The sequence below is a fragment of the Nothobranchius furzeri genome, chromosome 16 (genome assembly GCF_043380555.1).
Source record: "Nothobranchius furzeri strain GRZ-AD chromosome 16, NfurGRZ-RIMD1, whole genome shotgun sequence".
In the NCBI taxonomy this organism is placed as follows: Eukaryota; Metazoa; Chordata; class Actinopteri; order Cyprinodontiformes; family Nothobranchiidae; genus Nothobranchius; species Nothobranchius furzeri.
In genome coordinates this window covers 41,475,195-41,502,226 of record NC_091756.1, presented here as the reverse complement: position 1 = coordinate 41,502,226, position 27,032 = coordinate 41,475,195, and the positions used below count along the sequence as shown (strand labels likewise).

At 40.4% G+C, this 27,032-nt stretch overlaps 1 protein-coding gene across 4 annotated transcripts in view; it reads left to right on the top strand.

Moving 5' to 3' along the window:
• Nucleotides 1-24,286, top strand: part of LOC107387816 (paired box protein Pax-2a) — a 44,235-nt gene extending 19,949 nt beyond the window's left edge. For 3 of the 4 annotated variants that reach the window (XM_015963014.3, XM_015963011.3, XM_054749240.2), the window contains exons 8-10: nt 9,700-9,801; nt 14,020-14,106; nt 21,981-24,286. In XM_015963014.3, coding sequence (XP_015818500.1) covers nt 9,700-9,801; nt 14,020-14,106; nt 21,981-22,102 — 311 coding nt within the window. In that variant the 3' untranslated portion in view covers nt 22,103-24,286. Of the gene's footprint in view, nt 1-9,699; nt 9,802-14,019; nt 14,107-21,961 lie in introns of all 4 variants that reach the window. The other variant, XM_015963012.3, reaches the window with a different exon arrangement.
• Nucleotides 24,287-27,032: the final 2,746 nt, after the last annotated feature.

Sequence of the window (27,032 nt, the reverse complement as noted above, 5' to 3'; positions counted from 1 at the left end):
GCGTGGCTCAAAGCACGAGTAATGTGCCTCGGTAAATACGCTCTGGCATTTCTGCCGCCTTACTCTAACACCATGATCATTTATTTCACCCTCCTATCGCTCCCTTGCATCCCCCCCACCCACTAGCCACCCATTCTCTCCCTTTGGTCGTCTTCTCTGCTTGTCTCAGTTAATGACTGCCTGGCTAATTGAAATATTGCTTCGTTGTTGCAGCGTTATTACCAAGAAGAAGGTTAAGTTTACTGAAAGTTTACGATGACTGTCAAGTGCCTGAGATTAATACACACGGCTTTTATTAAAATTCATATAATTATGCAGCGAGCCATCAAAGGCAATGAGTTTGGCGTTGGCGGGGGGAGGGGGGAGGGGGGGTTGAAAATTGCTCCAGCCCTCCTTCTCAAGTGATAGCCAAGCAGTCTTATGAGAAAAAGAAGGAGCCCTGTTCTCATTAATATGAGGGAGGTAGATCTCCCCCTGTAAGGCGGGCCTCCGGAGAAGAAAGGTGTGTGTTTGTCCTTTGTGTACTGATGGCCCCTATGGAAGGCAGGTCTGCAGGAAGCTTTGTTTGCACCTGGGATATTTTAGATGGTCTCTGCAGAAAGGCTCTCCTTACCTGATCGCAGGTGCAAAGAGGAAAACCGCTGGGCTTGTGATCATATCTGTTTGGAAAGCACAGGACTTGCTTTAGCTTTAGCCAATAAGTTCACAGGAGGCAAAGAAATGGAGCACACAGAGGTCAAACTAATGGAACAAACATGACTGTGACTCACTTGATAATTACTATTTGGTTAGTGGCTCTTCTTGGTTGGTTTTCCCCTCTGTGGCTGCCTGTGGGGATAACATGTGATGTTCAGGTGTGTGGTCTCCCTAATGGCTGAGTATTACAGTTTACTTGCCAAGCGATGAGCTTACCAGAGGAATTTTAAGCCATGCAAAAAGTGGTGAATTATCTGCAGTATTTAGGCCCAGATCCACTTTCAAATGAATCTTTATGGTGGGAAGAAGCGAGAAACGCGTTCGTCCTTAAAATGTTTTCCGAGCGCCAATTAAAAATGCCGGCACTTATTGATCTTGTTGATTTCATGCCCCTGAAATTTGCATAATCTATTAGAAATGAATGATTCATGAAGAGCTCACTGCCAGAGATTGGGATTCTCAGTGAACTGAAAGAGTTGAGAGATAAAAATCTTTTGTGTCCACTGCTTATCCTATTAGGGCTCAAAAGTACCGCCGGTAAGAAAAAGATTTAGGGGCATTGTGCACATCATCGAAATTCAGAGGCAAAAAGCCACTTCCATTAAAAGTGTGGGCTTTTTTTTCTTCCTCTCCTGCACATTAATTCTGTATTACCTTCTAAATAGTCCCTCTTACCCCATAAAAACACCAAAGGCTTCCCTGAATATGCGGAAAGGACAATTGCATATTGTGAGGTAATTTCTATTGTTGATATGGGAAGTCATTTCTTTGATGAATTCTCTTTCAAGAGATGGATTTCATCTCAAGTGCTTCTTATTCTAGTTCAGTCAAACTGCTTAAAATTCAACCAGTGTGGGGCTGTGGGTGAACCTGTGAATAGCAGGAGGAGGAGCGCTGAACTTTATTTTTTGCGTATTTGGAGAAATAAATGAGGAGATGGCCTCGATACGGCCAATTGTCCACTATTTCAAAAGAGAGTTTTGGTGTCTTCCTGAAAGTAGCCCATCTGTTTTCTTCATGCTGTTTCAGACGGGAGAGTCTTCTCGAGGCAGTGAGCGGTTTCCCCTCGGACTTTCAGAGGAAGTTTTACACACCTCCAGACCGGTCGATGATTCTGAACGCTCGTTGGGCCTGTTAATCGAGGCTCTCGAAAGCCTCGAAAGCCATTCTTCTTCAAGTGTCTGCCTCTTTAAACCCTTTTGTGTGTTTTTAAACAAAAGCCTCGTCCACTGAATTAAACATTTATTTAAGGTGAGGGTGCTTTCGGGGTGAAGCAGACAAAAAAGCCCCAAGACCCAACGATGAACGTGCCACCCGTGATGCACGGCCTCTTGACAAACCGTTGGCTTGTTCCCCTCACAGGGGAACGCGGTCGACTCCGAAATTAATGCTCATCTCGTCTTTACAAAAGCAAACCAACCTTTGAGCACACATTTGATAATGAATGACTTTCAACTTGTGTTTGGGGAATTAAAGCAATTTGGCTCTCCAAACATTCTTTACTTAGTTGTAATTAATTAGTGTTGGAGATTTTTGGGCTGGTGATAAATTGCCCCATTCTGCGTATTGCCCCGAAAATGGAGGTCAAAGATTTTTGGTTGTTGTTGAAGCAAACATGAAGGTGTCCCTGTCATGCTAAATTTAATACTCTCGCAAGCAAAAGAGTTAAACGACTTTGTTCGTGTGCCAAATAAATAGAAGGTCACCTCGCCTTTTCTGTTTGTTTAAGAAATGGAGTTGGTGTCAGCCGGATAAGCTGGATTCAGTCTTTCTTTATAAATTTCCTAAAGATGTTTACAGCTAATCTTATCCTGCTCAGGCCCAAAGCAATCCCGTCTGCAGTCAGATACTTCCAGTGGGGAAGGAAGAGAGCTGTATTCCCAGCTCGCCGGCTACTGCCACTTCTCAAATCAACAGGCTTTTGTACCAGCAAAACAAAAAATCTTTCAATTGATTTTTGCAGAGGAGAGAAAGGGGAGGGGGTAAAAAGAGGGCAAAGGAAAATAAATAGCTTGATTTGCTGGCGTTCAATCTAAGGGGACTGTCAGAGGAAGCAGACAATATAAAGAAGGCCATCTTTTAATGAGAATCTCAACACACATCTCTGTTGTAAAAGCAACAAAGACTAGGAAGCAGCTAATGAGGCTATCATGGCTGTACAGAGAGTTCTGTGAATCTGCTCCTCTCTGAAAGAGGGCTTTAAAGGGGACATAAAGCAGCAGTCACAGAGCTGCTGGCAGTCACCGCCGACGGCTCTACAAAACAGAACTCAGCAGACAATTTGGTGGCCGATACGCAGAAATCAGCACATTTTATCTTAGCAAATATTCTAAAGGATGTCGGGCTGATGCTACTCACGGTCAGCGTGGAGAATGCAGTTTCCAATGAGGGCTAAGTTGAACATATTGATCTTCTGATTTGATCCAGGGGATGGAAATCAGGTTGAGTATTGATGAAGCGACACATCCAAATGAGCTTCTTTCTCATTTACTGATATTTTTAACATCTTTTTTTGTTGTTGCGTTCAGATTTGGCGTAAGAGCTTCCATTCAGTGGCATTTAAATAAGATGTTGCTGTGTGGCTTTATAACATAACTGGATCCTATGATCAAAGTCAAAACATCTGATTTTATTGAACATGCATGATAGCTGTGGATGCTAAAATAATAATTAAACCACAGGGGTCAGTGTTTGCAGCCTGACAATGGTCACCTTTGTCTACACAAACACACAATGGCTTCCCCCCATGCTGGACCCCCCACTACAGTATTCCCTCGTCTCCCTTTGACTCATGTGCACTGGCTTGTGGCTGACTAATTCTTACTATTAATGAAAGGTCCAGTGTGACCAGGATCAGGTGTGCTGATGAGGAACTAGGATCAGGTGTGCTGATGAGGAACTAGGATCAGGTGTGCTGATGAGGAACAGGATCAGGTGTGCTGATGAGAAACTAGAATCAGGTGTGCTGATGAGAAACTAGAATCAGGTGTGCTGATGAGAAACTAGAATCAGGCGTGCTGATGAGAAACTAGAATCAGGTGTGCTGATGAGGAACTAGGATCAGGTATGCTGATGAGAAACTAAAATCAGGTGTGCTGATGAGGAACTAGAGTCAGGTGTGCTGATGAGGAACTAGAATCAGGCGTGCTGATGAGGAACTAGAATCAGGTGTGCTGATGAGGAACTAGGATCAGGCGTGCTGATGAGGAACTAGAATCAGGTGTGCTGATGAGGAACTAGGATCAGGTGTGCTGATGAGAAACTAGAATCAGGTGTGCTGATGAGAAACTAGAATCAGGTGTGCTGATGAGAAACTAGAATCAGGTGTGCTGATGAGGAACTAGGATCAGGTATGCTGATGAGGAACTAGAATCAGGCGTGCTGATGAGGAACTAGAATCAGGTGTGCTCAGGAGAGACCAGGATCAGGCATGTTGATACTACAAGAGTAAAGCTAAATCAAGATCAATCCAAAACATAAATCCAACAATGATACAAAGGAAACAAATCAGAATGTTCCATTGCAATGTTTTATATTTTATAAGAAAATAAATATGCCCTTGAAAGTTTCAAATGCATAATAATCACAACGATTATATTTGTTTTAGTGACATTTATTGGTGTTTTGAATACATGAACCTGGTTATCTGATCTGATTTGTACATTGTGGGTTCTGCTTGTAACTTCTATACCTGGAGTTTAGTACAAAATAACTTTTGTTAAGATGACCTCAATTATAACAGACCTTGGAGGTAAACTGCAGTGTGTTGTATTCTTGGTGCTGAAGGAAGCATAAACATAATATTCTATGGTTTTCATGTGATTGCTGTTGTGTATTTTAGCAGATCAAACCATTCACCCAGACTGACTAACAAACTCTCAACACTGGTTCAACTGAAGATGAGTTTTGAATAAAGAGGATATGTTTATATTGTAATATTACATATGGCGGACTCTAATCATTCAACCAGACCCTTTATGCTCCAAAAGCAGACTTTATAAAATATTAAAATATAAAAGCATTTCAAACGTACCTTGATTTTACAATGTGTAATGAGAGTGATCTTTTTTCTGTCTGTCTTACACATACACACACGGATAAAATACTACGTACTTTTCTGTGAAGAAGAAAAATGCATATAGGTCCCTGAAATAACTTAAAAATGAAACTAAGGCATTGCTTTTTCTTTGTGGTACAACAGAGTGATTAAAGAACACACGACATAAGCCTATGATGATGGTACCACTAGAAACACTGAAACTAGTTTGACCAATTGGACATGTCAAACTAAGGTGTGTCCTGCAAATAGCATCACAGATGTATTCAGCCTTGTAATCAGTCAGCCTAAGTACTTCAAAAGGAAAACGTAGTCACGGTGCTGATTGATATCAGGGTGTGTACCTCACTGAGCATGACAGCTAAAATTAGCTGCTAAGTAACAAAACTGCTAAGTATAGTGTTGTCTCAGGAGATTACTGACCAGTGTATCAAAGGTAAAGGTTAGAAGACCATGTCCAAGGAGCTTTGTGTCCCTTTGACTACAGGTGGACATATTATAAGTTTAATGAGCATGGAGAATTAGATACAAACTAAAGACTCCAGAAAAGCCTCCAAAGTGATAAGAGGTGAACTCCAAGGTCATGTTACATCAGTGACAAGGCATTTTTATCAAATGTCAACAACAAAACACCACTGCTACTAACAAATCACGAAAGCACGAGAGAACTTACCTAAATGCACTTATCAGAATTTCTTTTCGATCAATAAGATAAAACTGGAGATTTTTTGACAAGTTACAGCAATTCTGTTCACTGGTGTGAAAACGAAGCATACATTACATTTAACACATGAAACTAGAACTAATGTAGGGGAAAAACAATCAAGCCTTTAGAGCAGGGGTCCCCAATCCTGGTCCTCAAAGGCCGATATCCAGCATGTTTTGGTTTTAACTCTGCTTCAACACACCTGATTTCAGTCAGCAGTAAGGCTGGCCATCAAGCATCGACTGGAACCGGTTTCAACTGTTCATTTGTCCCGGAATTGTTCAAAGTTTTTATTTCGATTTGTAGTTTCGATTCCTAGAATGCCGACGGAAGAGGAATCCGCGGCTGATCTACGTGAAAAATAAACGTGATCTGCAAATTGTGATCAACGCTTTTCAGAGCTGATCACACTAGCAGTCTGTGTGCAGCACAATTCCCCCCTTCCCCCACCCTGCACGCAGCGGCCAGATATAAACAAACACATTTGCCGGACTTTTACTCCATAACTTTAACTCCTGCAGCGTAGAGGAAACTTGTTAAAATACGCCAACATGGTGGATTTAATAGAAGCTTTAAAGAACAAACTCTGGACGGTGTGAGGTGAGTTTGTCTCACTGCAGAAATAAAAACACACACAGAGCGTCAGCAGTCAGACACAGCCAGCTACATTTAAGTTTCACTTCCTGTTCTGACTGAATGCTGCTGCAGCATGGAGGTGTAGTTCTCAGTTCAGTTCAGTTCACTTTATTTCAAACATATACATTCACCAACATTTCATAAAATCATTCCACGCAATTGTTTGAAAAGGAGTAGGGAGAAGTGTATACTTATTTAGCCCTACCCCCTCAGGTTTACATCCTCATCATCAAAATTTAAACAACAAAACAGTTACAATGCCTTCAAAAAAAAACCACAAAAAATAACAATAATAATAAATAAATAAAATTCTCATGTGCAACTAGAACTATATTTAGATTTTCTAATTTGTAGAAGAGATTAAACATCAGTTTGCATGCCGTCCTGGGTTAATTGCATTTTCTTCATTCTTATACTTATTTAACATTTCTTTTTTGAGTTTTATTTTAAACTGGTTTACATTACTACTGTCCTTTATTTCTTCTGTTAACTCATTCCAGAATTTAACGCCCGCTATTGAAATAGACATCCTTTTCAATGTTGTTCGTACTCTTTGTACTTTTAAATTCCACTTCCCTCTAAAATTATACCTCCCTTCTCTTTCTAAGAACCATTTACTTATTTCAATTGGGAGCATCCCTTTCCTTACCTTATATATTATTTGCACTGTTTTAAACTTGACCAGGTCCTGGAATTTTAAAGCTTGGACATGATCCTGGACATGATCATCCTGAGAGTTTTAGCGGAAAACAGCTGGACGTTTCTGGATATGTTGGAGACATTTAGCCTCTCATCCCAGAGGCTTCTTCCAGACTTTGGTTGTGGTCAGACAAAAAACACACTGGTTGTGCTGCAAGTCTTTTCCTTTTTTCTCCAAAACATGCTTTTGTCTGAATGAAGGTGATGTTATTGTTCATAGAATTAAAATTCATGTCAAAGTTAAGATTATTTCATCAAGCAGGACCTGTGGTTAGCTGGCTCATGTAAAGCATGTCGTGTCTTGAAAGAATTGGAATCGGGAATCGATAGGAACCAGAATCGAAACAAGGAATTGGAATTGGAATTGGAATCGTTCAAAATCAAACGATGCCCCACCCTAATCAGCAGGTGATTAACAGGCTTCTGCAGAGTCTGTTGAGCTGCTGCACAGGTGATTCAACCACTGAATCAAGTGGGTTGGAGCAGAGAAGCCACTAAAACCTGCTGGATAGCAGCCCTCCAGGACCAGGATTGGGCACACCTTCTTAAGTGAAGGACTTCTGAATTATTAAAAGTCTGTTTTACTTTATTGACCCCAAAGTGAGGAAATTCACTTAACATAACAGTATGCACAAAAGAATAGAGAGCACGTAAATGATACTAAAGGGTAAAGTAACAGACATAAAATACAACTTGAGAAATGAAAATATATATAAATGCAAAAATGAATTTATAAAGCAGCAGAGAGCCTCAATACAGGTTAATGTGATGAAATACGAAACTTAACCGTGAGAATATGGGTGTTTCTCAATGTCAAGGCGCCTGGCCTCGCAAGGCGATGTCTTGCGAGGCCAGGCGCCTTGCTTCCGAGGACACTGTCCTTCCTTGGTCAAAGAAAACAGTTAAATGGAACAGGCTTGCATCACGTGATTGCGCCTTCCGTGGCAGTCATGTAACGTCACGTGACACAGGAGAAAACGTTATATTTCATACGTATAAGTTTCAACATAAATATATAACGAGCTTTTACTTTTTAAATTGTGTAAATATGTGTTAAATTAAATATTTAAGCGAGTTACTACCCGCTAGCCACTGAAACTGCAACTAATAAGCAACTAACCAATCATAGATAACTTCTTTGGATCTAAGAAAACATTTTAAATTTGTTGACTTACTTTTAAACTTGACATTTGCCCCCGAAGTAGCTGCTGGCTTCTGATCCGCCATCCTTTTGAAAATATTGCGGTGTATTCTGGGAAATTTTTGACCAAGGCTAGGCTACAAGACACCTCCCGTGCATTCTTGCTAGGCTAGCTAAACGGCTAATAAACAGAGAACACACGCCTCGGTAGAACATGAACACTGCAACACGTCTTGGTGGTTCCAAATGACATATCTCCTAGGCAACCGGGGCCAGGCCAAGACAGCAAGGCGAGGTTCCTTGGCATTGAGAAACACCCTAGGTTTCTTCATTCAAACTGTTGTAAAATAAAGCAATTCTTACAATTAAAAAAGGAATTAACAGGCAAATTTGCTGTTAAAATGTGTTTAGAGAACTTTAATGCAGAGAGCACAAGCAGATGGAGGGTGAAGAAGACATGAACTTTAAAAAACAGTGCAAAGAGACACTGCTGTGTAGAAACTTGTGAAAATACAAAGCAAAAATAAAAACAGATCCAAAGCAAACCCGGGCTGGAACTAGAACTTAGGGAACAATGTAACAAAGTTTCAAAAGCTAAAGAATCTAAAGAATGTCATCTGAAGCTAATAAAAAATGTGAGCAGAAAAATGAAACCCCCATAAATAAAGGAATATGTTTTACTAAGTCAACTTGTACAGGGTGTGGAAGGCAAGAAAAACTCACCATAAAAATAAAAACTTTATAGAATCCAGGTAACCAAAACAAGACATGTTTAACAGAAAAGAACATAAGATCAGGGCAAATAATCTAAACTTTGATCAAATGTGATAACGTGACAAAATATAAAACTCTAAGACCATCAAACATCAATAGTTACACCTGTCTAGCCTCAAGATAAACAAGAGCTGCTGTTACTTTGTTTATATATTTTTTCCATAAAGGCAGTGACATGGACGACTGTTATCCTGAAGTGTTAAGGTGCATTTCCCCTTTAGCTCCTCATTGAAGCTCTTTTAGACGAGCTCCTCTCTGAGTCTAAGTGACCCTCACACAGCTGACAACATAGCGGGGGCCTCTCTTACCCCAGCCGCGGTGTAGATTGGGGTCACGTGCTGCGGTCCAAATGTCCCTGTGGCCAGCGAGGACAGTCCAACCGTCACCCTCAATTACAGAGCTGAATATCTGCAGCAGGACAATTGATGCTCTGCAGAGGGGCCTGCAGAGTATTCAGACTAAAGGCTGTTATATGTACACAAGTTAGAACTGGTTTTGTGCTAAACTGGTTGTATTTATGCAAACAGAGTCCTCCTGGTTCAAGATTGTTTTGTTAATCGTAAATGTTGCTTTTATTTTTACATAAAAACAGTTGACTGACTTGTGGTGGTTGTGATGAGATGTAGTGAATTTACTGTACGTGCTTGTTTGTGTCAAGAGTTGGTTCATAAGTTTACTGAGTCAAGCTGCAGTAGTTGTAGTTGACTTTAGGGAAAAATATTAACTTAAGTAATTGTGTGTGTGTGTGTGTGTGCGTGCGTGCGTGCGTGCGTGCGTGTGTGCATGCATGTATGCGTGTATGTGTGTGTGTGTGTGTGTGTGTGTGTGTGTGTGTGTGTGTGTGTGTGTGTGCGTGCGTGCGTGTGTGCATGCATGTATGTGTGTATGTGTGTGTGTGTGTGTGTGTGTGTGTGTGTGTGTGTGTGTGTGTGTGTGTGTGTGTGTGTGTGTGTGTGTGTGTGTGTGTGTGTGTGTGTGTGTCACACGCAGGTCGGGACATGGCCAACACAACCTTACCCGGATACCCCCCTCACGTCCCTCCCACAGGCCAGGGCAGCTACCCAACCTCTACGCTCGCTGGAATGGTTCCTGGTGAGTCTGGAAAAACAAAAAGCTCTTTTTTGCTTCGTGTTGTGATTATTATTTCATATCAGCCTCAAACCCAACGTGAAGCAAAGCTGGAAAGCAGAGTGAGGAGACTTTAATAGGAAATCATGCAAAGAGGTAATCAATATTGACCTGCAGATTATGAAGGGCACACTTCCTTGTATTAGCCTTCTTGTGTGTTTATTATTGAATTAGAGCTGCATCAGAGGAGGACAGGACAGTCTATGTCCCTGCATGAAATGTGAGACCTTTTTAGATGCTGTCCTCATGGCGATGGTAGTGAATGCACAAAGGTTTCTACAATTTCAGCCTCACATCCAAACAGAACGTTAGGAGTCCTGGAATGGTATTTGAGTCAAACAAGCCCCGCGCTTCTTATTTAGTATAGAAAGTCATAAACTATGACTCAAAGTGTGTTTAGCTGCATACAAACCTCCATGCAGTGTATTAAAGAGCAGATGAGGCTATAGTATATGATTGACTCACTATTGAGGAGAACTACATGAGGAACCTGTAACAAGAGTAAGGCATAGAACCAGTAGCCTGGCCTGCCAGACTTGTCTGTTTAATTTTGCACAGAGAAAGAGTCTGGTAACTCACTGACAGAGAGGTACTTGAGGGGCGGGACTAGCCAGCTCAAAAATAACCAATAAGGAAAAAGACAGAAATGCCGACTGTACCGCTTGATGCTGTAGTTTTTTAGCTGTAGTCAAAAATGGCATCTGGCGACAGCGCAAATATCATTTATTTTAGAAGAAAGGCTTTTTGTGCTTCTACTTGTTGTGGTTTTAAAGAAATTCAAATCATTTAGACCAGAGGAAAGAGCCGCAGTGAACTCCGCCACTGTCTTCATTGTTTATGAGAAACTGAGCGTTGCTGTGTGTGATGTCCGCGACAATGTAGTTTTTTAGCTGTAGTCCAAAATGGCATCTGGCGACGGCACAAGCATCTTTCTTTAGAAGAAAGGCTTTTAGCTCTGCATGTTTTGGACACCCGAGTGAAGAGAGGAGCAGAGCTGTCAACTGATCACCACCTGGTGGTGAGTTGGATCAGATGGCAGGGAAAGATGCCGCGTAGACCTGGCAGACCCAAACGCATAGTGAGGGTCTGCTGGGAACGCCGGGCAGAAGAACCTGTTAAGACGGTCTTCAACTCCCACCTCCGGCAGAGCTTTGACCGCGTCCCGAGAGCAGTGGGGGACATTGACTCCGAGTGGGCCTTGTTCCACTCTGCGACCTGTTGAGGTGGCTGTTGCCAGCTGTGGTCGCAAGGTGGCCATTGCCAGTCGTGGTGGCAACCCCAGTACCCGCTGGTGGACACCAGAGGTTCAGGGAGCCGTCAAGCTGAAGAAGGAGGCCTACAGGGCATGGCTGGTCTGTGGGTCTCCGGAGGCAGCAGACATGTACTGGATAGCCAAGCGGGGTGCAGCAGTGGCAGTTGCCGAGGCAAAATCTCAGGCATGGGAGGAGTTTGGTGAGGCCAAGGAGAAAGACTATTGATTGGCTCCAAAGAGGTTCTGGCAAACTGTCCCTGTCCCTAGTTGGGATGCTGCCCCCGCGACCCGGACCCGGATAAGCAGAGAAAGACGACGACGGCTGCTTTTAGCGCTTCTATTTGTTGTGGTTTTAAAGACGTGTCCAAGTCATTTAGAACAGAGGAAAGAGCCACAGCGAACTCTGCTTCAATCGCCATGTCTATGACTGACTCGGCGTTACTACTCAGCGCTGATTGGCTCGGTTAGAATTCTCACGGGGTGGGGTTATTTGAATAGGGGACCCTTTCTCTGTGCAGCATTAAACAGAGGAGTCTGGCAGGCCAGGCTAAAGAACCAGATACTAGATCTGGAACTAGACGTGGAACCAGAAACTAGGCAAAGAAGCAGGAACTGGACTTAGAGCCAGGAGAAAACCAGCAGTGAGAACCAGCAGTTGGTGGAACAACTTTGTTTATTGGACAATGAATGAAGCCATGTCCCCTCCTTCAGCCAAGGTCCTGCTGAATGCTGTGCCTGAAAAGTGTCCATTATGTCTGGGTATTTGGACTGGCACAACTCCCAGCGGACAGGGTCCTGCTCTTCTGTGGAATCAAAGTAGATGTTCCAAATGGTGGTCATCAGTCCCTTCTTGTTCCTTGTGTTAACTGTCCTCCTCTTCATCTTTGGTTTACAGTAGCCAGGGTGCAAGTTGTCCTGTTTTAGATGTGTTTTTGGTGTGGGGGTGCAGCTCTACATACCAGCCCGGCATACTTTCTACAGTGTATAAGCTTAGGCTGCTTCACACCAAGAAAAAAAAAAAAAGACAATTTTAGAAAAACACTTAGTTCCAGTGTGTATAGCCTTTGTTTTATTGCACAGTGCAATGAGCAAGTTTTGGTGCAGACTTTAATGCGTCACTAAACCTCGTGCTTACATTTAGTACGTTTATTTGGTTATGATGAGCTTACAAGTTTAAACCATGAAATGTGAAAAAAGTAAAAAAAAAATGGAGGACTCGGTCAGAAGCCAAGCACAGGCAATCTGAACCACCTGTAGACGGTTCAGGGAGGTTCTGCTCAGACAAGTGAGAAGAGAGTTGCAGTAGTCTAAGCGTGAGGGGATGAAGGTGTGGATAACAAGTTCAGAGTGGGACAGAATGGGACTCAGCTTAGCAATGTTCCTGAGATGGAAGAAGGAAGAACAAACAAAAGAACTGACATGAGAATTCAGGGTCAGAGCTGGGTCAAAGGTCACACCAAGATTCCTGACAGACAGTTTGGTGTGAGAAGCAAGCTGACCAAGAGAGTGTCTGACTTTAGGAACCAGATTGTCTGGGGAAGAGATGAGGATCTCAGTCTCATTTAGTGATGAACTGCTCCTGTAGACACTAAGGAAGGCTGGGGAGATATTTCATCTGTTACATTACGTTTATCAATTTTTTTGTTATTTTCTTACACAGTTTTAGTAAAAAATTGTCAGGTAAAAAACATTTTTTTACTAAAACTGTGTAAAAAAAGAACAAAACATGGAAAACGAAGATAAACACAGAATGCATGTAGAAAATAGTTAGATTAAGGTGTTTAACATAATCCAACACACAGCGAGGAGACAAGTTTTGCTTTTGGTTCTACAAACAGACACTAGGGGGTGTCAAAAGCAAGCCAGAGCTGCCTAGTCGCCCTTTAAGTGCTGTGATTCTTCACTGAATTCTGCACCAAGTTTATTCAGATAAAATCTACTTCCCATTAATAGAGATTGTCTTTATGTATACGTGTATGTGTTTAGCAGCCACTTTGATTCAAAGCGACTTACAAATAACCTATTATTATTATTATTACTATTCTTCTTCTTCTTCTTCTTGTTATTATTATTATTATTATTATTATTATTATTATTATTGACCATCATCTGAAAATTATCTTTTTCCTGAGAACAGCAGTCTGTTTAACAACTACCAGTAAAAAACAAGAGCAGACATGAGAGCCCCTGCTGCTGTTTGGATTTGGTTTGTAAAACTATTAAATCGTGTGGGAGGAAGAGAGTCAAGCCAAACTTTACCTTCCATTTGTTTTCCTGTGGCAAAAAAAGCTAAGTCAGAGATGAGCATCCTAATCCTTTGCCTCGTGGTCATGTGTTACAACCAGTCCTTCCTACACACAACCACAAAGTTTTAGTGACAGCAAAACACTGTTAAAGCAAAACCATTTCTCAGTTGGCTCGTATAAAACCCAGCCTTTACTGGCTCGTAAATGAAAGAAACATGTTAAACCAACAGCAGTGCTTGCTGACGCGCTCCAAGTTACTTCCCCTGCAATGAAAGTCTGTTGGAAAAAGCGCTGAAGGAGTTTGCAGATTGGAGACGTTAAATTCCTCTAAGAAAGGTGGTGGGATTTATAGCAGCAGATCAAAAATGTATGCATGAAACTGTTTATTACCACTCTGTATTTATTAGGCTGGTTTAGAAGATGCCCGAGGCAGAAGGATGGGCAGATATCCATAAATGGGACAGGGAAAGCCGCCTCCAGTGTCACATCCTGTATTGTTCAGTGTTGCATAACTTAAGTGAAATGAGAAAGAAATAAATTACTTGCTTGGCTGGTTGCACATTGATGACTATCATTCCCCGCCTTAAATTGCATCCTGTTTTGACTGACGAGAGGTGGCTGCACGTGAAGTGGTTAGAGCTTGATGCATTGAAATGCTAATTGAGTTATTGTTTTGTTTTGCAGGGAGTGAGTTTTCGGGGAACCCCTACAGTCATCCGCAGTACACAACCTACAACGAAGCCTGGCGATTCAGCAATCCAGCATTACTAAGTGAGTTGAACCAGAGCTAGTACAGTTCCTAACCCTACAGAGCATCATATGACACTGTAGTTACACTGATGTCTCACTGGGCTGAGGTGTTGGGGATACATGACTTTTCAGAATGAATCTCCAGAATGTTCATGAGGGTTTTCTATTTCCTCACTTGAGTCAAAGGCAAGTCATGAAAAGCATTTGGAACTTGAATCAGACAGTGACAAACAAAATGTGGGACTGGATCTGGAGGAGTTATGAAGCTAAGCTGTGATCAACTGGAGACAGAGAGAGAAGCTGGGACACAATTGAATTCAAATAAATTGCTGAACAGTTAAACTGTTAAATGCCAATTTTACTGAAAACATTTTGTAATGGTTATTTCTGATTATAATCGGTCACTCTGAGTTCTTCAAGTAGGCTGAACATGAAAACAGTCTCCTACATCCAAGGACGTAATTTTCACTTTAGAAGTGGGGGGACACGGGGGGGGGGGGGATCTTTACAGTATGTTCTAATGGGAAACAGGCTTCAACACAAACGGTTGTTTTCCGCTTGGTCCTAGAGCTCAACCAGTGTCAATTTAATATAGCGTAATATTGTTTTTGGATGGTAAAAAGTGCAGGGGTCAAAACTTGACTTTGGAAAAAGTGGGGGGACATGTCCCCCCTGTCCCCCCCCAAAATTACATCCATGCCTACATCTGTCTCCTGCATTAGCTTCTGATAGAAAATAGACGGTGAAAATCTAGGATTAGAAAAGCCTGACATCTATGTCACACTGTCATGTAATATTCATGGACTCACCCATCTTGACTCACAACAGGGAAGGCTGTTCATGGTTTAGCATCATGGAAACAGCAGAGAATGTCACAGCTAGTAGAACCCATAGATATGTCTATGAACACTAGATGTCTCGTCCCTGCTGTTCGCCAATGGGATGTGATGTAGGAACGTGGCGGCCATCTTACCTCAGACAGCTGCCCCCTTTCTTGACATTGGGGTGTATGGTGCATGTACTATTTAAATAACTCTAACTTGCTCAATTTTCAACCGATTTTCAAAAGGTTTGATTTGTTATAAACGGCAGAGATCTTTGGAAATGCTTTCTGAAAAATTTAGGAAATAATCAAAAGATAGATTAGGTTAATAAATAAGATGGATGGATAATGGATTGATCTTGTGAATGAGATTTTCAGCATTCATAAAACCAGATAAACAGTGTATAGAAGAAGGTAGCAGCAGCAATGCAACAACAGTTTCAAATTATTTCATTTACATAAAAACAGTTAACAGACTGAATAATGTACAAGTCTAGGTTTTCTTTGCAACAGTTACAGATGAAATGTGATCCCACATTGTCTCAGTTTGTCACAGCGGCGATTCGAGCATCCGTAGGCTGCACAAAGTCAGGCATGTTGACCCTCGAGCTTCACAATTAATAAAGGTGTATTTCTGCAAACATCAATCCAGATATCCCAATATAAGTTTTGTGTAACAAACTAATTCGCTTAAAAATCACGGGCAATTTAGCATTCATTTATCTAAAATAAAACGAGCGACTCCCACTGAGGTAAATAGTCAACTTTGTTTTGCTAAGCAGTGCACCCACCGTAGCCTCATCATCTCTATGCCAAGTTAGACAGCTAATACAAAAACATCCACAAACACAGCCATTTACACAACAATTGGGCTGTCGTAAAATCATTATCGGTTTTGTAGAACCACATAAAATATCGATTGTGGTCTCAACCTGAATAACATGCAAATAACCTAGGCGTAGGGCTGCTAGATTATGGCAAAAATAATAATCACATATTAGCACCCCTTTGTTGTTCCATGGCTTCCCGGGGCTGGAGGCTGGAGGGGGATCTGGCCGTCTGGCTGGGTTCTGGATGGTGGGTCGCTTTGCTCGGCATTGGGCGGGGGAGCCTCCTCATCAGCACCCCAGCAGAAAGGGACGAACTCTGGGAACCAGTGATGGTTGTACCCTTTGTGCAGCAGTACCGGGACCAGAGTGAATAGGGTGTGTATGGGGAGCATGAGTGGGTGTCTGGCGTGCATTTTTGTGAGTCTTAGGTTGTATGTGTATGTGTGAGCATGAGGGAGGATGTGTGCTGGGACGTAATTTTGGGGGGGGACGGGTGGGACATGTCCCCCCCACTTTTTCAAAAGGCAGTTTTGGTCCCCCGCACTTTTTTCTGTCCAAAAACAATGTTACGCTCCATTAAATGGATTTGGTTGAGCACTAGGACCGAAACGGAAACCGGTTTACTATTAGACCCGCCCAAAATCTAATCTATTGGCTCTGCTGATACTTGCTAACGTATTATTGGCTGTTGCTGCTGTCACTCAAGTTGTAAACAGTCAGAACGTGCTCACGTTGTTTTGCTAGTTTGGAGCCGCTAGGGAACACCGGTACTGAGTCACATCGTCAACTAGACGCTGTGTAATATCAGAGCTCAGCTCAGCTTCCATTACATAACATTTGAATAAGTGTTCATTTGTGAGTCTTTGGTAGTTAGGCACAGCCAGGAGGAAGCATGTCAAGAAAACGAAAAGAGGATATAAGAGACTTCTTTCAAAGTCAAAACGTAAGTTGGAACATGTGACACCCCTGCATTAAGCTCAGACTCACCTCCTCCTTCACAAACATACTCAAAACTAACTTTTACAAACTCATCTCCTCCACATAACTGACTCCTCAGACACAATTTATTCGTATTACTATAATTATTATTTTTTTTATTATTACTATTATCATCATAACTATTATTACTAGTAGTAGTAGAAGTGTAACTTCAAAACTTTTATCATTTAACTTTATTGTAAACCTATCTATTGCAATGTATATTTTCACATTAAAAAGCTCTGAAAAATGAACAGTATCATCATCGTCAACAGATTTTTTAAGCTTAATGTCAAAGATGGACACTTTTCATTAGATTTATCTTATTTTTTCCATTTATTTTTTGTGTGTTGAAATGCAACAACTGTTTAAACACTTTTAAGGGAAAAAACATATTTAATATGTTTTTATACACTCAAATGTTAGGGTGATGATCATGTGTAAAACATTAGTTCAGCATGTCCTCTAACACAGCAAATGAACAAACGGCCAGATCTCAGGAGGGACCGTTTATGTATAAATAATTTTTATACTTTTGACTAGACCTGGGAAAGTAACAAATTTTGCTGGACGATATTTTGTCCAACAAATTGTTGATGATAAACGATATCATTGCCAACATTATCTAGACCAAAATAACCACTAATATAATGTTAATATATCATAATAATGCAAGTACACCCTTTAAAATGCAACAAATAAACCTTCATTTAACATTGAAATGTCCAGAACCAGAACTTCTAAATGAATAAAAATAACAAACAAAAATTAAATAAAAAAGGAATCTCACTCCCTGTTAGAAAATGTTGCACCAAAAACAATAAAAAAAGACCCAAAACAATAAATACAATGGCCTATCCATTGTCAACAGCCAAAACTGCACTTCAATAATGATAATAGATAAAAATAATAATAGAGTTGTAGATTTTTTAACTTTGATATATATATATATATATATATAGAGGATGGAAAAATTATTGAGATGGGCACGTGACGTATCAAGGGGTCTTTACATAACACCCCCCACCCCAAATCCGCACAAGCCTGCTGTGTCCCCCCCACTTCTGAAATCAAAATTTCGTCCCTGGATGTGTGTGACTGTGTTTGTGTATGACTGTATATGTCAGGTGGGGCCTTTGACTCCTCCCCTCTCCTGGGACTTCTTTTGATGCTATACATCTTCGCCTCCCCTTCCCCTGCCACATTTGGTGTGGAGTGTGGTGCCTTGATCTGCCTGAGTGTTCGTGGCTCCTGGGTCATGGGGTTTAAGATTTTTTGCATCTGCCTGATTAATCCCGGTGGCTGCCTGGTGGGATCTGGGTCCCTGGGCCCTGTTCGGTCCCCGGTGGGGCTGGTCGCCCCTGGGTCCTGGGTCGCTGGGTTCCAGGCTTGGCCAGCTTGGGGGTGGGAGGCTGCGGGCGGGCCTGTGGGCTTGCCGCTGATATCCCCCGGTACTCTGCGGGCTGCTGGTTGTGGGCCCCCGGGCAATCCTCTGCGCCTCTCGAGGGGGGCGGGGGCTTTTCTGGTCGCAGTCTCCCTGGGGTCCCTGCGCTCTGGGGCAGCTCCTGGATCTCTGAGACTTGGAGCTGCTTCCATCTCCTACGCATCTTTGGGGGGCAGATCTGTGGCCCCTTACACTGTCTAATGGAAGCTCCCATAGATAAACCTTACATAAACAAGCGCGTGTACACACACAGGTGCTCACATGGTGCTCTCATAAGTATGGACTTGGGCATGTTCAACTCATGTCTTAAGGCTGTGGTTGGCACTTTGCACTGTGATTTATTATCGTGATTGTTCAGTAAAGCAATGTTGATTTTATATTTCCTCATCAGGTTTACGCAGTGATAGCTTGCTCCTGTTGTATTGTTGTGTGTCCCTTTTCTTTTTTTTTCTCTCTCCTTCTGCAGGTCTAGAAGCAGACTCTTGTTCATCATTGATTGTCTGGTCGGAATTACAAGCATTCAAAAAACAATAACAATAAAGTTTTAAGTATCAGGCGTGACATTAAAGCAGAAGCTTTGATGCCCCACCTGAGAGTAAATCTAGAAGGCTTGTCACCAGCATTCAGACATTAATTTAGTTTGCTTCACAGCCAGACAGGACATGGTAAAATAAAATAAAATAAATAAATATCACGATTATTGTGACTGAAATTGAGATCTCGATTATTTAAGACCATTTTTCAATTTATGTAGATTTTATTTGTTTTTATTCTGTCATAAAATTGCTCAGGGCACAATCAGGACAAAAATAAATAAGAAACAAGATGATCACTAAAATAACTCCTGATTCCCAGTATAAAAAGACCAATGTACTTATAGCTCATAGTTTATGACCCAAGGGCTATAGACCTTGGTTTAACTCATTTAAGTCTAACCTGTACAGACCCAAATACCAATATCTTACAAATACTGACAGCAAGAATTATACAGTGGCATTTATAACAAATAAATGCAAATAAATTGATGTTCACAAAATGTTGCATAACAATTATTTAGTCGTGTCAAGGTGCTGTAGGAGAGTGCACTAGCACCGTGTCTTCATAGAGATGAGTTATTATTGATCAGTGTCAGGAACTTATTTCTATCTATTTCTACCTTATTTATAAACTATTTATTTACAGGTCCATCAGTTAATGTAATAATTGTCCCAACCACAGCTGCACCCCCCACCCCCCAACCCGGTCCCACAGCAATCAGGGGTAAGCTGCACGTGTGTTTACCGCACTGCACGCACACATTTAGCCATTTTCAGCGGCTCAGGAGCCTGCAGGTACAGTGTGTGTCACTCACTCTGGTTAATCCAACAGGGAGCCGGCTCTGAGAGCCGTTTCTTTAGCGACCGACACATCACTGCATCAATCCCTTTCAATGTCCTGAAGAACGGTAAGGAGCGCCGGCGGAGTGTTTAGCTAACCTTCAGGAAATGTTGACGACAGTTATCCAGAAAGTAGCTAAGGGTTACCAGAGATGTTTCTGAGGTGTTCGCTAGGTACTTATAAGATTTAAAAAGTCAAGAAGGGGGTTTGAGAAGCTGTTAGAAATAGCGTCAAAGTCGCTAAGTTGGCAACACTGTGGGAGGAGCGCTTCATTTGCAACTCAGGGCAGTGCAAGTGGGAGGAGCAAATAATCGGCTTGTTTTATATTTACAATCGTTCAAAACTCAGATCGTAATTGGGATTAAAATTCGATTAATTGAGCAGCCCGCCTAGGCTAGGCGGGACACATGGTTCACAGTTAAGTCACTTTCAAAACCAAAAGCATTAATTTCAACATGTGCAAGTATGTTGTCTCAAGCCCATGTCTTCTAAGGGTTGTAATAAGGCAAACCGCTTGTAAATCTGTTAATATTTCATTGAGTTAAGGGTGTTTTTGTTTAAGCTGATCACTCACCTTTCAGCTGGTACCATTGAGAGCAGAGGGGTCTGTTGTTTGAGGAAAGATGGCCGCCGTTCAGCTATGCCCTTAACTCCCGCTTTCGCCATCAAGTGTTTATATACATATCTATGGTAGAACCTAACCATTAGCATTAGCAACTCCACAACACAGCAGAACTCCTCCAGGCTTGGGTTATTTGTGGAGATAAAGCATCAACATTGCAAAGAAAATGGAGTCATAAGTAGAGTAGCATTACTGTTAGCCAATCAGAGATGAGACGTCCAAATGTCAGGAAAGACTCTTAAAGCCATACTATACAATGTTTTCTCTCATTTTCTTGAGCCAGTATGTGCTAAAATGACCCTTTACAAGGTTAAAGAAAGGCCACCCAGACATCTACCACCCTCTGTGGCCAGAAAACCGCACTTGCAAGTTCAGAGTTGCCATTTCGATCCCTGTTGGATTTAATAAAGTGGAGCTGACATGCCAGCACTGCAGTCTGCTTCCAGCACGTTTCCTGCTAGTTTTAGATCATGAACACAGCTTATTTGTTTAATTTAGTGATGAATCACTGCTGTAGACACTAAGAAAGGCCAGGGAGACACTAAAAGCAAGCCAACACCACAAAGTATCCTCTTTATTCTGCCGCCTTCAGCTCAACTCTGACTTTGCACACTTCCTGAAACAGGCTAACCTGAGACACGCCCCCTCCAAGTACAACTTAGAAGGCAATAATTCCTACTAGAGGCCACTGCAAATGTGTTATTAAAAAATAAATTTTAAAATGAGTAGGGTTGACCTTAAAACACAATTAAAGCCCTTTGCAACTAAATTAGACAAAATATAATATGTTCACATTGGTCATGCAAATGTTAGTTATTCAGAGTTTTGAGGTGCCTAAAAGTTTCAGTTTAGCATGATTCCAACTGAAAACTTGTTCATTTTCCTCATTATTTTGTTGCTAACAGACATGAGTCATCTTGTGCATCCACCAAAATTGTGATTTAGTATTTTAATGCTGAGATTAATTTATTTGATAGCAAATAAAATGAAAACTGTGTTAAAACACTCTCCTTGTTTCTTTTTGGTTTATTTTTGTGAATACTAAATTATTTTTGTGTTTATTCTTATAAATCTTGGATTAGAGTTGTTGGCCTTTTGCTTGTGACTCCTTGATTTAAGCCTCAGAGCTCATCATGTACATCTATAGGACAGCTTTCATAATATTTCACCCTGGATTAAATCACATAGAAACACACCAAAAGTGTGCCTATATTTATAGATATGTTTTGCTTGATAGGTGATTTATTTGTCAACACACTTACTTAAGACATAATCTTGTCACTTTTCTAGTTTGCAGGCAATTATTTTAGTTTTTAATCATTAGGCTTCATTTAAAGTCATCGAACATAAAGCCAGTGTGTTCAGTGTGCTTCAAATCAAGTAATTGGTTATAGATGAGAATAATCAGCAACTTATTAATGATCGTTTTAGTTCTAAACCTTCCTAAACAGCAAATTCATTTATCAAATAAAATAAAAGGACTATATCTTAGTGAAATTGAGCAATATTTGTTATTTGCACATTTGGACTCTGAGCTGTTGCTATGAGGCTGTGTGCTAGTGGATAAAAATCATAGGCACAGTTATTCCCAGATGTAATTTCCAACACTGTCAGTTAGAAACCTTTATTTTCTCCCTCTGTTTTGTAAAGTTTGGCTAGTTCATTCCCAAAGTAATGACATCTGCTTTTCATGAACTTCCTTTGTGCCAAAAGACAAAAACGGCAAATTATCAACAACTGTAAGAAACGAGTGAAGACTATATGTGTTGTTTCAAATGGTTCATTCTTCTGTTAACTTTCAGGTTCCCCTTATTATTATAGTGCCGCATCGAGAGGCTCCGCCCCTCCCACTGCTGCCACTGCCTATGACCGTCACTAGTTACCATGGAAACCAAATCAACCTGCAGGACCATGGCCTCAGCCTCCACATTGCCCCGGTGTGAGCAGCACGGTCCACTGGACACTGAGCAGCAGCAGCAGCAGCAGAAAATGTTCCCGACTCACTCACGCAAAAAAAAAAAAAAAAAAACAGAAGAAACTTTTTCTGATCCAAGATGACTGCTGTTCATTCTGATTGCAGCTTTTTCTTCTTCTTCTTTTTTTTTTTGGACACTCAAAGCAAAAAAAAAACACACACACACAACTAAATCTGAAACAATAACGGATGCTGAAGAATTTTTCTCATGATGAAACTTGTGACTAATTGCAGCAGGCTTAGAGGATAAAAAGATGAAATCAGAATTTATTTTCCCCTCCTGCGGCGTCACGCTTTAATCCGGCGGTGGATCAATACTGTACATTCCTCTTCTGGATGGGTCTCAGAGCTGTCCAGAGCTTGTGATGTATCCGCACTCGTTATTTTCTTGTTGATGTTTTTTTTTTCTTTTCCCATCTGTCTTGAATCGAAATGCAGAAATGGGAGATCAGCTGTTGGGTTTTTTTTTTTTACCAAACCTTCAGCATGAGTACATTGATCACTTCTGATGCCATGAGAAGATTAGGACACGCTCTCTGTGAAATACAATCAACATGTAAAAAATGAAAATAAAACAAACCATCCATTTGAAAACAAAAGGAGCCACATTATTATAGCGTCATAGCTCCATCTTTGCAAGGTTTCAAATATCAATATTCTTAAGATAATTTCTTTCTTTTCTTTTTATAATCAGTGATGACTAAATTAAATGGCAGACTGCTTGGCTAGTGTTTGTTTGCCAGGAATCTGAAGTTAATCAGGCAAAACCTTAGCCTAGTGAACAAGACCAAATTCTTGCTTTGCAAAGTTTGGTCTAGGCATGCTCCATTGGAACCTCCGCAGCCCCAACATCATTCTGCCTGGCCAATCACAGCTCTCTATAGAGAGCTCTATAGAGCTCCTATATAGAGGAGTTTCAAACACATAAAGAGCTGTGATTGGTCCATAATGGTGGGCCAATCATAGTGCTCTATCTGCTTAGTGAACAAATCACAGAGCTTTATCCGCTTTGTGGGCCAATCAGGGCACTCTATATGCCTGGTGGGTGGGATGATGCAACAGAGTGAAACAAGAGTATGTCACATTCATTGTCCAGTGAAATGCGGAGATCATTTGAAAGACAACGGTAGAACCCGCCCCACAACCGAGAACCGTCAATGGAGCGTTGCCAGACTAAATAATACATTTATTTAGTCTGGCTTGCCAAGCTAGCAAAACCTTTCAGTGGGTTTTTTTGTGTGTTATTTTTGCACTATTTTGAAGGTTTGCAACACTGGACTGTTAATATGCAGAAAAATGTGCATTTTTGTTTAATCTCACATGTAATCCGACTGTAATCTAACATCTCAATCTGAAAAGGCACTTCCAGTTCCTGTAATCTAAGGCCCATCATGTCACTGATTTGACGTGCACTATGCTACTTTGTGTTCTCACAGCCTCTTTATTTAGTTTCTTAAGTCTTTGGCATTCAAACACACATTAACACGAAAGGATTTAATAGCCATTCCTAGTCTAAACACTACCACGATTCGTCTGATTTGTTAACAAAAGTGTTTGTATTCACTCTGATAGGAGGATTCTGACAACATGGTTTCAGCTAAATGCCTTAAACATGTTCCCTCTCACCGTTAGCTCCCTCACACGTTTCAGGCCACGTCACTTCTGAGGAGGAAAGCTGGAATTATTATGTTTCTTCATCTGTCAAGTGAATGTATGTGCATTTGCCAAAGACTTAGTTCTTGTTTGTGTTTATTTACAGGCTGCCAATATGCATCATGAGCAGTGTTGTTGTAATTATTATTATTATTATTATTATTATTATTATTATTATTATTATTGTTATTATTATTTGATAAAGCCCAAAATGTTGATGAAGTAAATGTATAAATTCTATGCAGTGCAGAGATGGTCATATGCATATTCAGCTGTAAACCTAAAGGTAGGTGGAGTTTATTTAATGTTATTTACACTTTTTGTAGAAACATTTTTGTTTGTTTGTTTGTTTGTTTCTTTGTTTATGTGTGATGTGAAGACACTTCTCTGTAAATACAGCAAAGAAAAAATAGTCTTTCATGTTCATGGGTATTATCACTTTCATTATGCTGGTATCACTTGTACAATAATAAAAGTGTCTGAAATCTTTTATGCAAAACGTCTGCATGTTGTGTCTGACTGAAGCAGCTGACAACATTTCCAATAGACTCTCTACTTGTATTTTGCTCGTAGTAAAAAAGTCATTCCGGAGTTTTGTTATTACATCTAAACTTTTAGTGTCAGCGACCATTTTCTCTTTTTATGAGGATTTAATTAGAAATACAATTAAATATACTCTACAAGACACAATGATGGCAGAAAAACTAAATATTACAAATGATTACACAAAAGCATTAAAAATGGACAATACAAAAGTACCTGTAATTTGTTTCTCTCTGAGTTGTAATTTTTATGAATTGTAAGTGTTTACTGAAGTTATTTAGAAACAAACTATGATGATTGTATTACATTTTATCATCAGTTGCTTTGTTGTATTAAATATTTTAGTCCATATAATTTATTAAAGCATGATCTTATGCTAACTGGAAAAACAAAAAATGGGGGAAATTACAAGGCTGGAATAAAATTTGACTTTATTGGTATCAGAATCATAAATTAATTTTAAAATGTAAAAAAGCAAAAATAAAACTCATGTTTCATCCCACAGTGAAAATTAAATAATTGAAACATATATGTTTTAAATAACATGTGTTAAGCAGCAACTACCATAACTAATGTTAAAGCAATCATGAAACAGTAACTTTATAAACACCAAAGTGGAATTAACTGTTAGAAGGGTTAAAAAATATTTCAGTATTGAATCAAATCTAAAATAACTACAAAGGAAGTGAGCTAGGACTAAACGTTCACCTTTGTTTGCCCTCCATGTCATTAGAGTCAAACCTTTAACCTAAATATGAAGCTATTTGTTTAATATGTACTTGAAAAATATAAAATAAAATAAAGTAAAAAATAAATCATACAGTGATACATTTTCTCTACCCACTCATCTACACAGGGTTGCGGGGGGCTGGTGCCTATCTCCAGTTGTCTTCGGGCAAGCAGGCGAGGTACACCCTGGACAGGTGGCCAGTCCATCGCAGGGTTATGCAGAGACACACAGGACAATCAAGCACAGACACAATTTTAGACAGACCAATCAACCTGACAGTCGGTTGCTGGAAGATATATATATATATATATATATATATATATATATATATATATATATATGTGTGTGTGTGTGTGTGTGTGTGTGTGTGTGTGTGTGTGTGTGTGTGTGTGTGTGTGTGTGTGTGTGTGTGTGTGTGAAAGACATTAAAAAATTTTAAGTTAAAATAAATCAACTTTTGGCGGGGACAACAACCTCTTCTGTAGAAACAAACCCACACTATGTTCTAAATCCATTACCTGTTTTAAGATGTTTCCTTTTCAGCTAAGAGACCACGCAGCAGAAAGAAGCTACAGTGAGAATGCCTCTGAATGTTTTCTCCATGATTTGGATCACTGAGCAGCACAGAAAGTGTTTAACCTTTCCTCACTTTGTAAAGCTGAATTAATTTTTCTAGCTGCATGCTTGAATTCAATTTGTGCTAAGTTGCATGGAGAGATTTCTGCATAAAATCCCTCTCAGAGCTTCTTTTCACTCTTTCTTAGCTCAGTAATCCCTCTGCCACCGGCGCCGTGTACGACTTAGTTAAATGATTATTGATTTATAGCAACTGGACACTGCTCTGATTAGAATGCTGTGATTTGCAAAGGCTTTGGACGGTGTGAGTGCACAATAAGGCAGCATGTACATTTGATTTAATGTCAGCTATAAAGTGGAACTGCAGCTCAAACTGGTTTTGTTTTTTCCAACTTGTTTAAAGGCCAGAAAAGAGTTTATTTACTTCTCGAAACAAACCTTGATGTGTCTGTGGTGTCAGTTTCCTTCCTTTTGCATGTTTCATCGCTCCCCCATGAAGCATCAGAGCTGATGTTCTGTCAGCCTGGAGCTGTCGTTTGTCACTCACAGGCCTGGTTAAAGAGGAGAATTCCCAGAAGTGAAATTATTCTAGGTGGAAACTTTTTTTTTTGTCACTTTCTCGTCCAAATTGGCATTTCTGGCTCTCTCTTCTGAAACAAATAAACTGGGAAACTGAATGTTTCTGTCAATCAAGCTCAAAGTGAATGCAGCCCACCAGATGACAACAGCATCAGCTGCTTGGTAAATATATAAATAGAAATATTTCTACGGCTCTTTTTCATCAAACATGCATGATTTTATCTTCAAAAACAGTAAATCAAAAGTGCAATTCAGCTGAAATGAAATAGGGATATTTATGTGTATCTAAAAAATTAGGCCAATAATTAACTTAAAGTCCAAACGTTGAAAATGTTGATTTATTACATATTTTTGACAAGGATGTTCAATTTATTCGAAAGACAAACATGAATTTGGTTTTCTGTAAGTGTTTCTTTTCTTCTGTCAGCGTAGGGGCTCGCTGTCTAAAAGAGATTAATGTTTTTGTTTCCATCTGATGCAGGGCAATCACATTTACCCGTGGACCTTAAACTTTGTATTACTATAGAAAAAACATAAAATCATGACTAAAAGTTAAAATTACACAAGTAATGTTATTATTTTTATTTTCTAACATGTCTTATAATAAAATAAAAACAGTTTGAAGTATTTGTTCCTAATGAAAATCTGATTATGATTAAAATCCCAAAATTTTCAAGGGGAATTGGTGCGTTTATAGGGGAAGTATGGTAAATGGTCTGTATTTGATATAGCACCGTCTAGAGTCCTAGAACACCCCCCCCCCCCCCCAAGGCGCTTTACAATGCAATAAGTCATTCACCCATTCACACACAGTTAC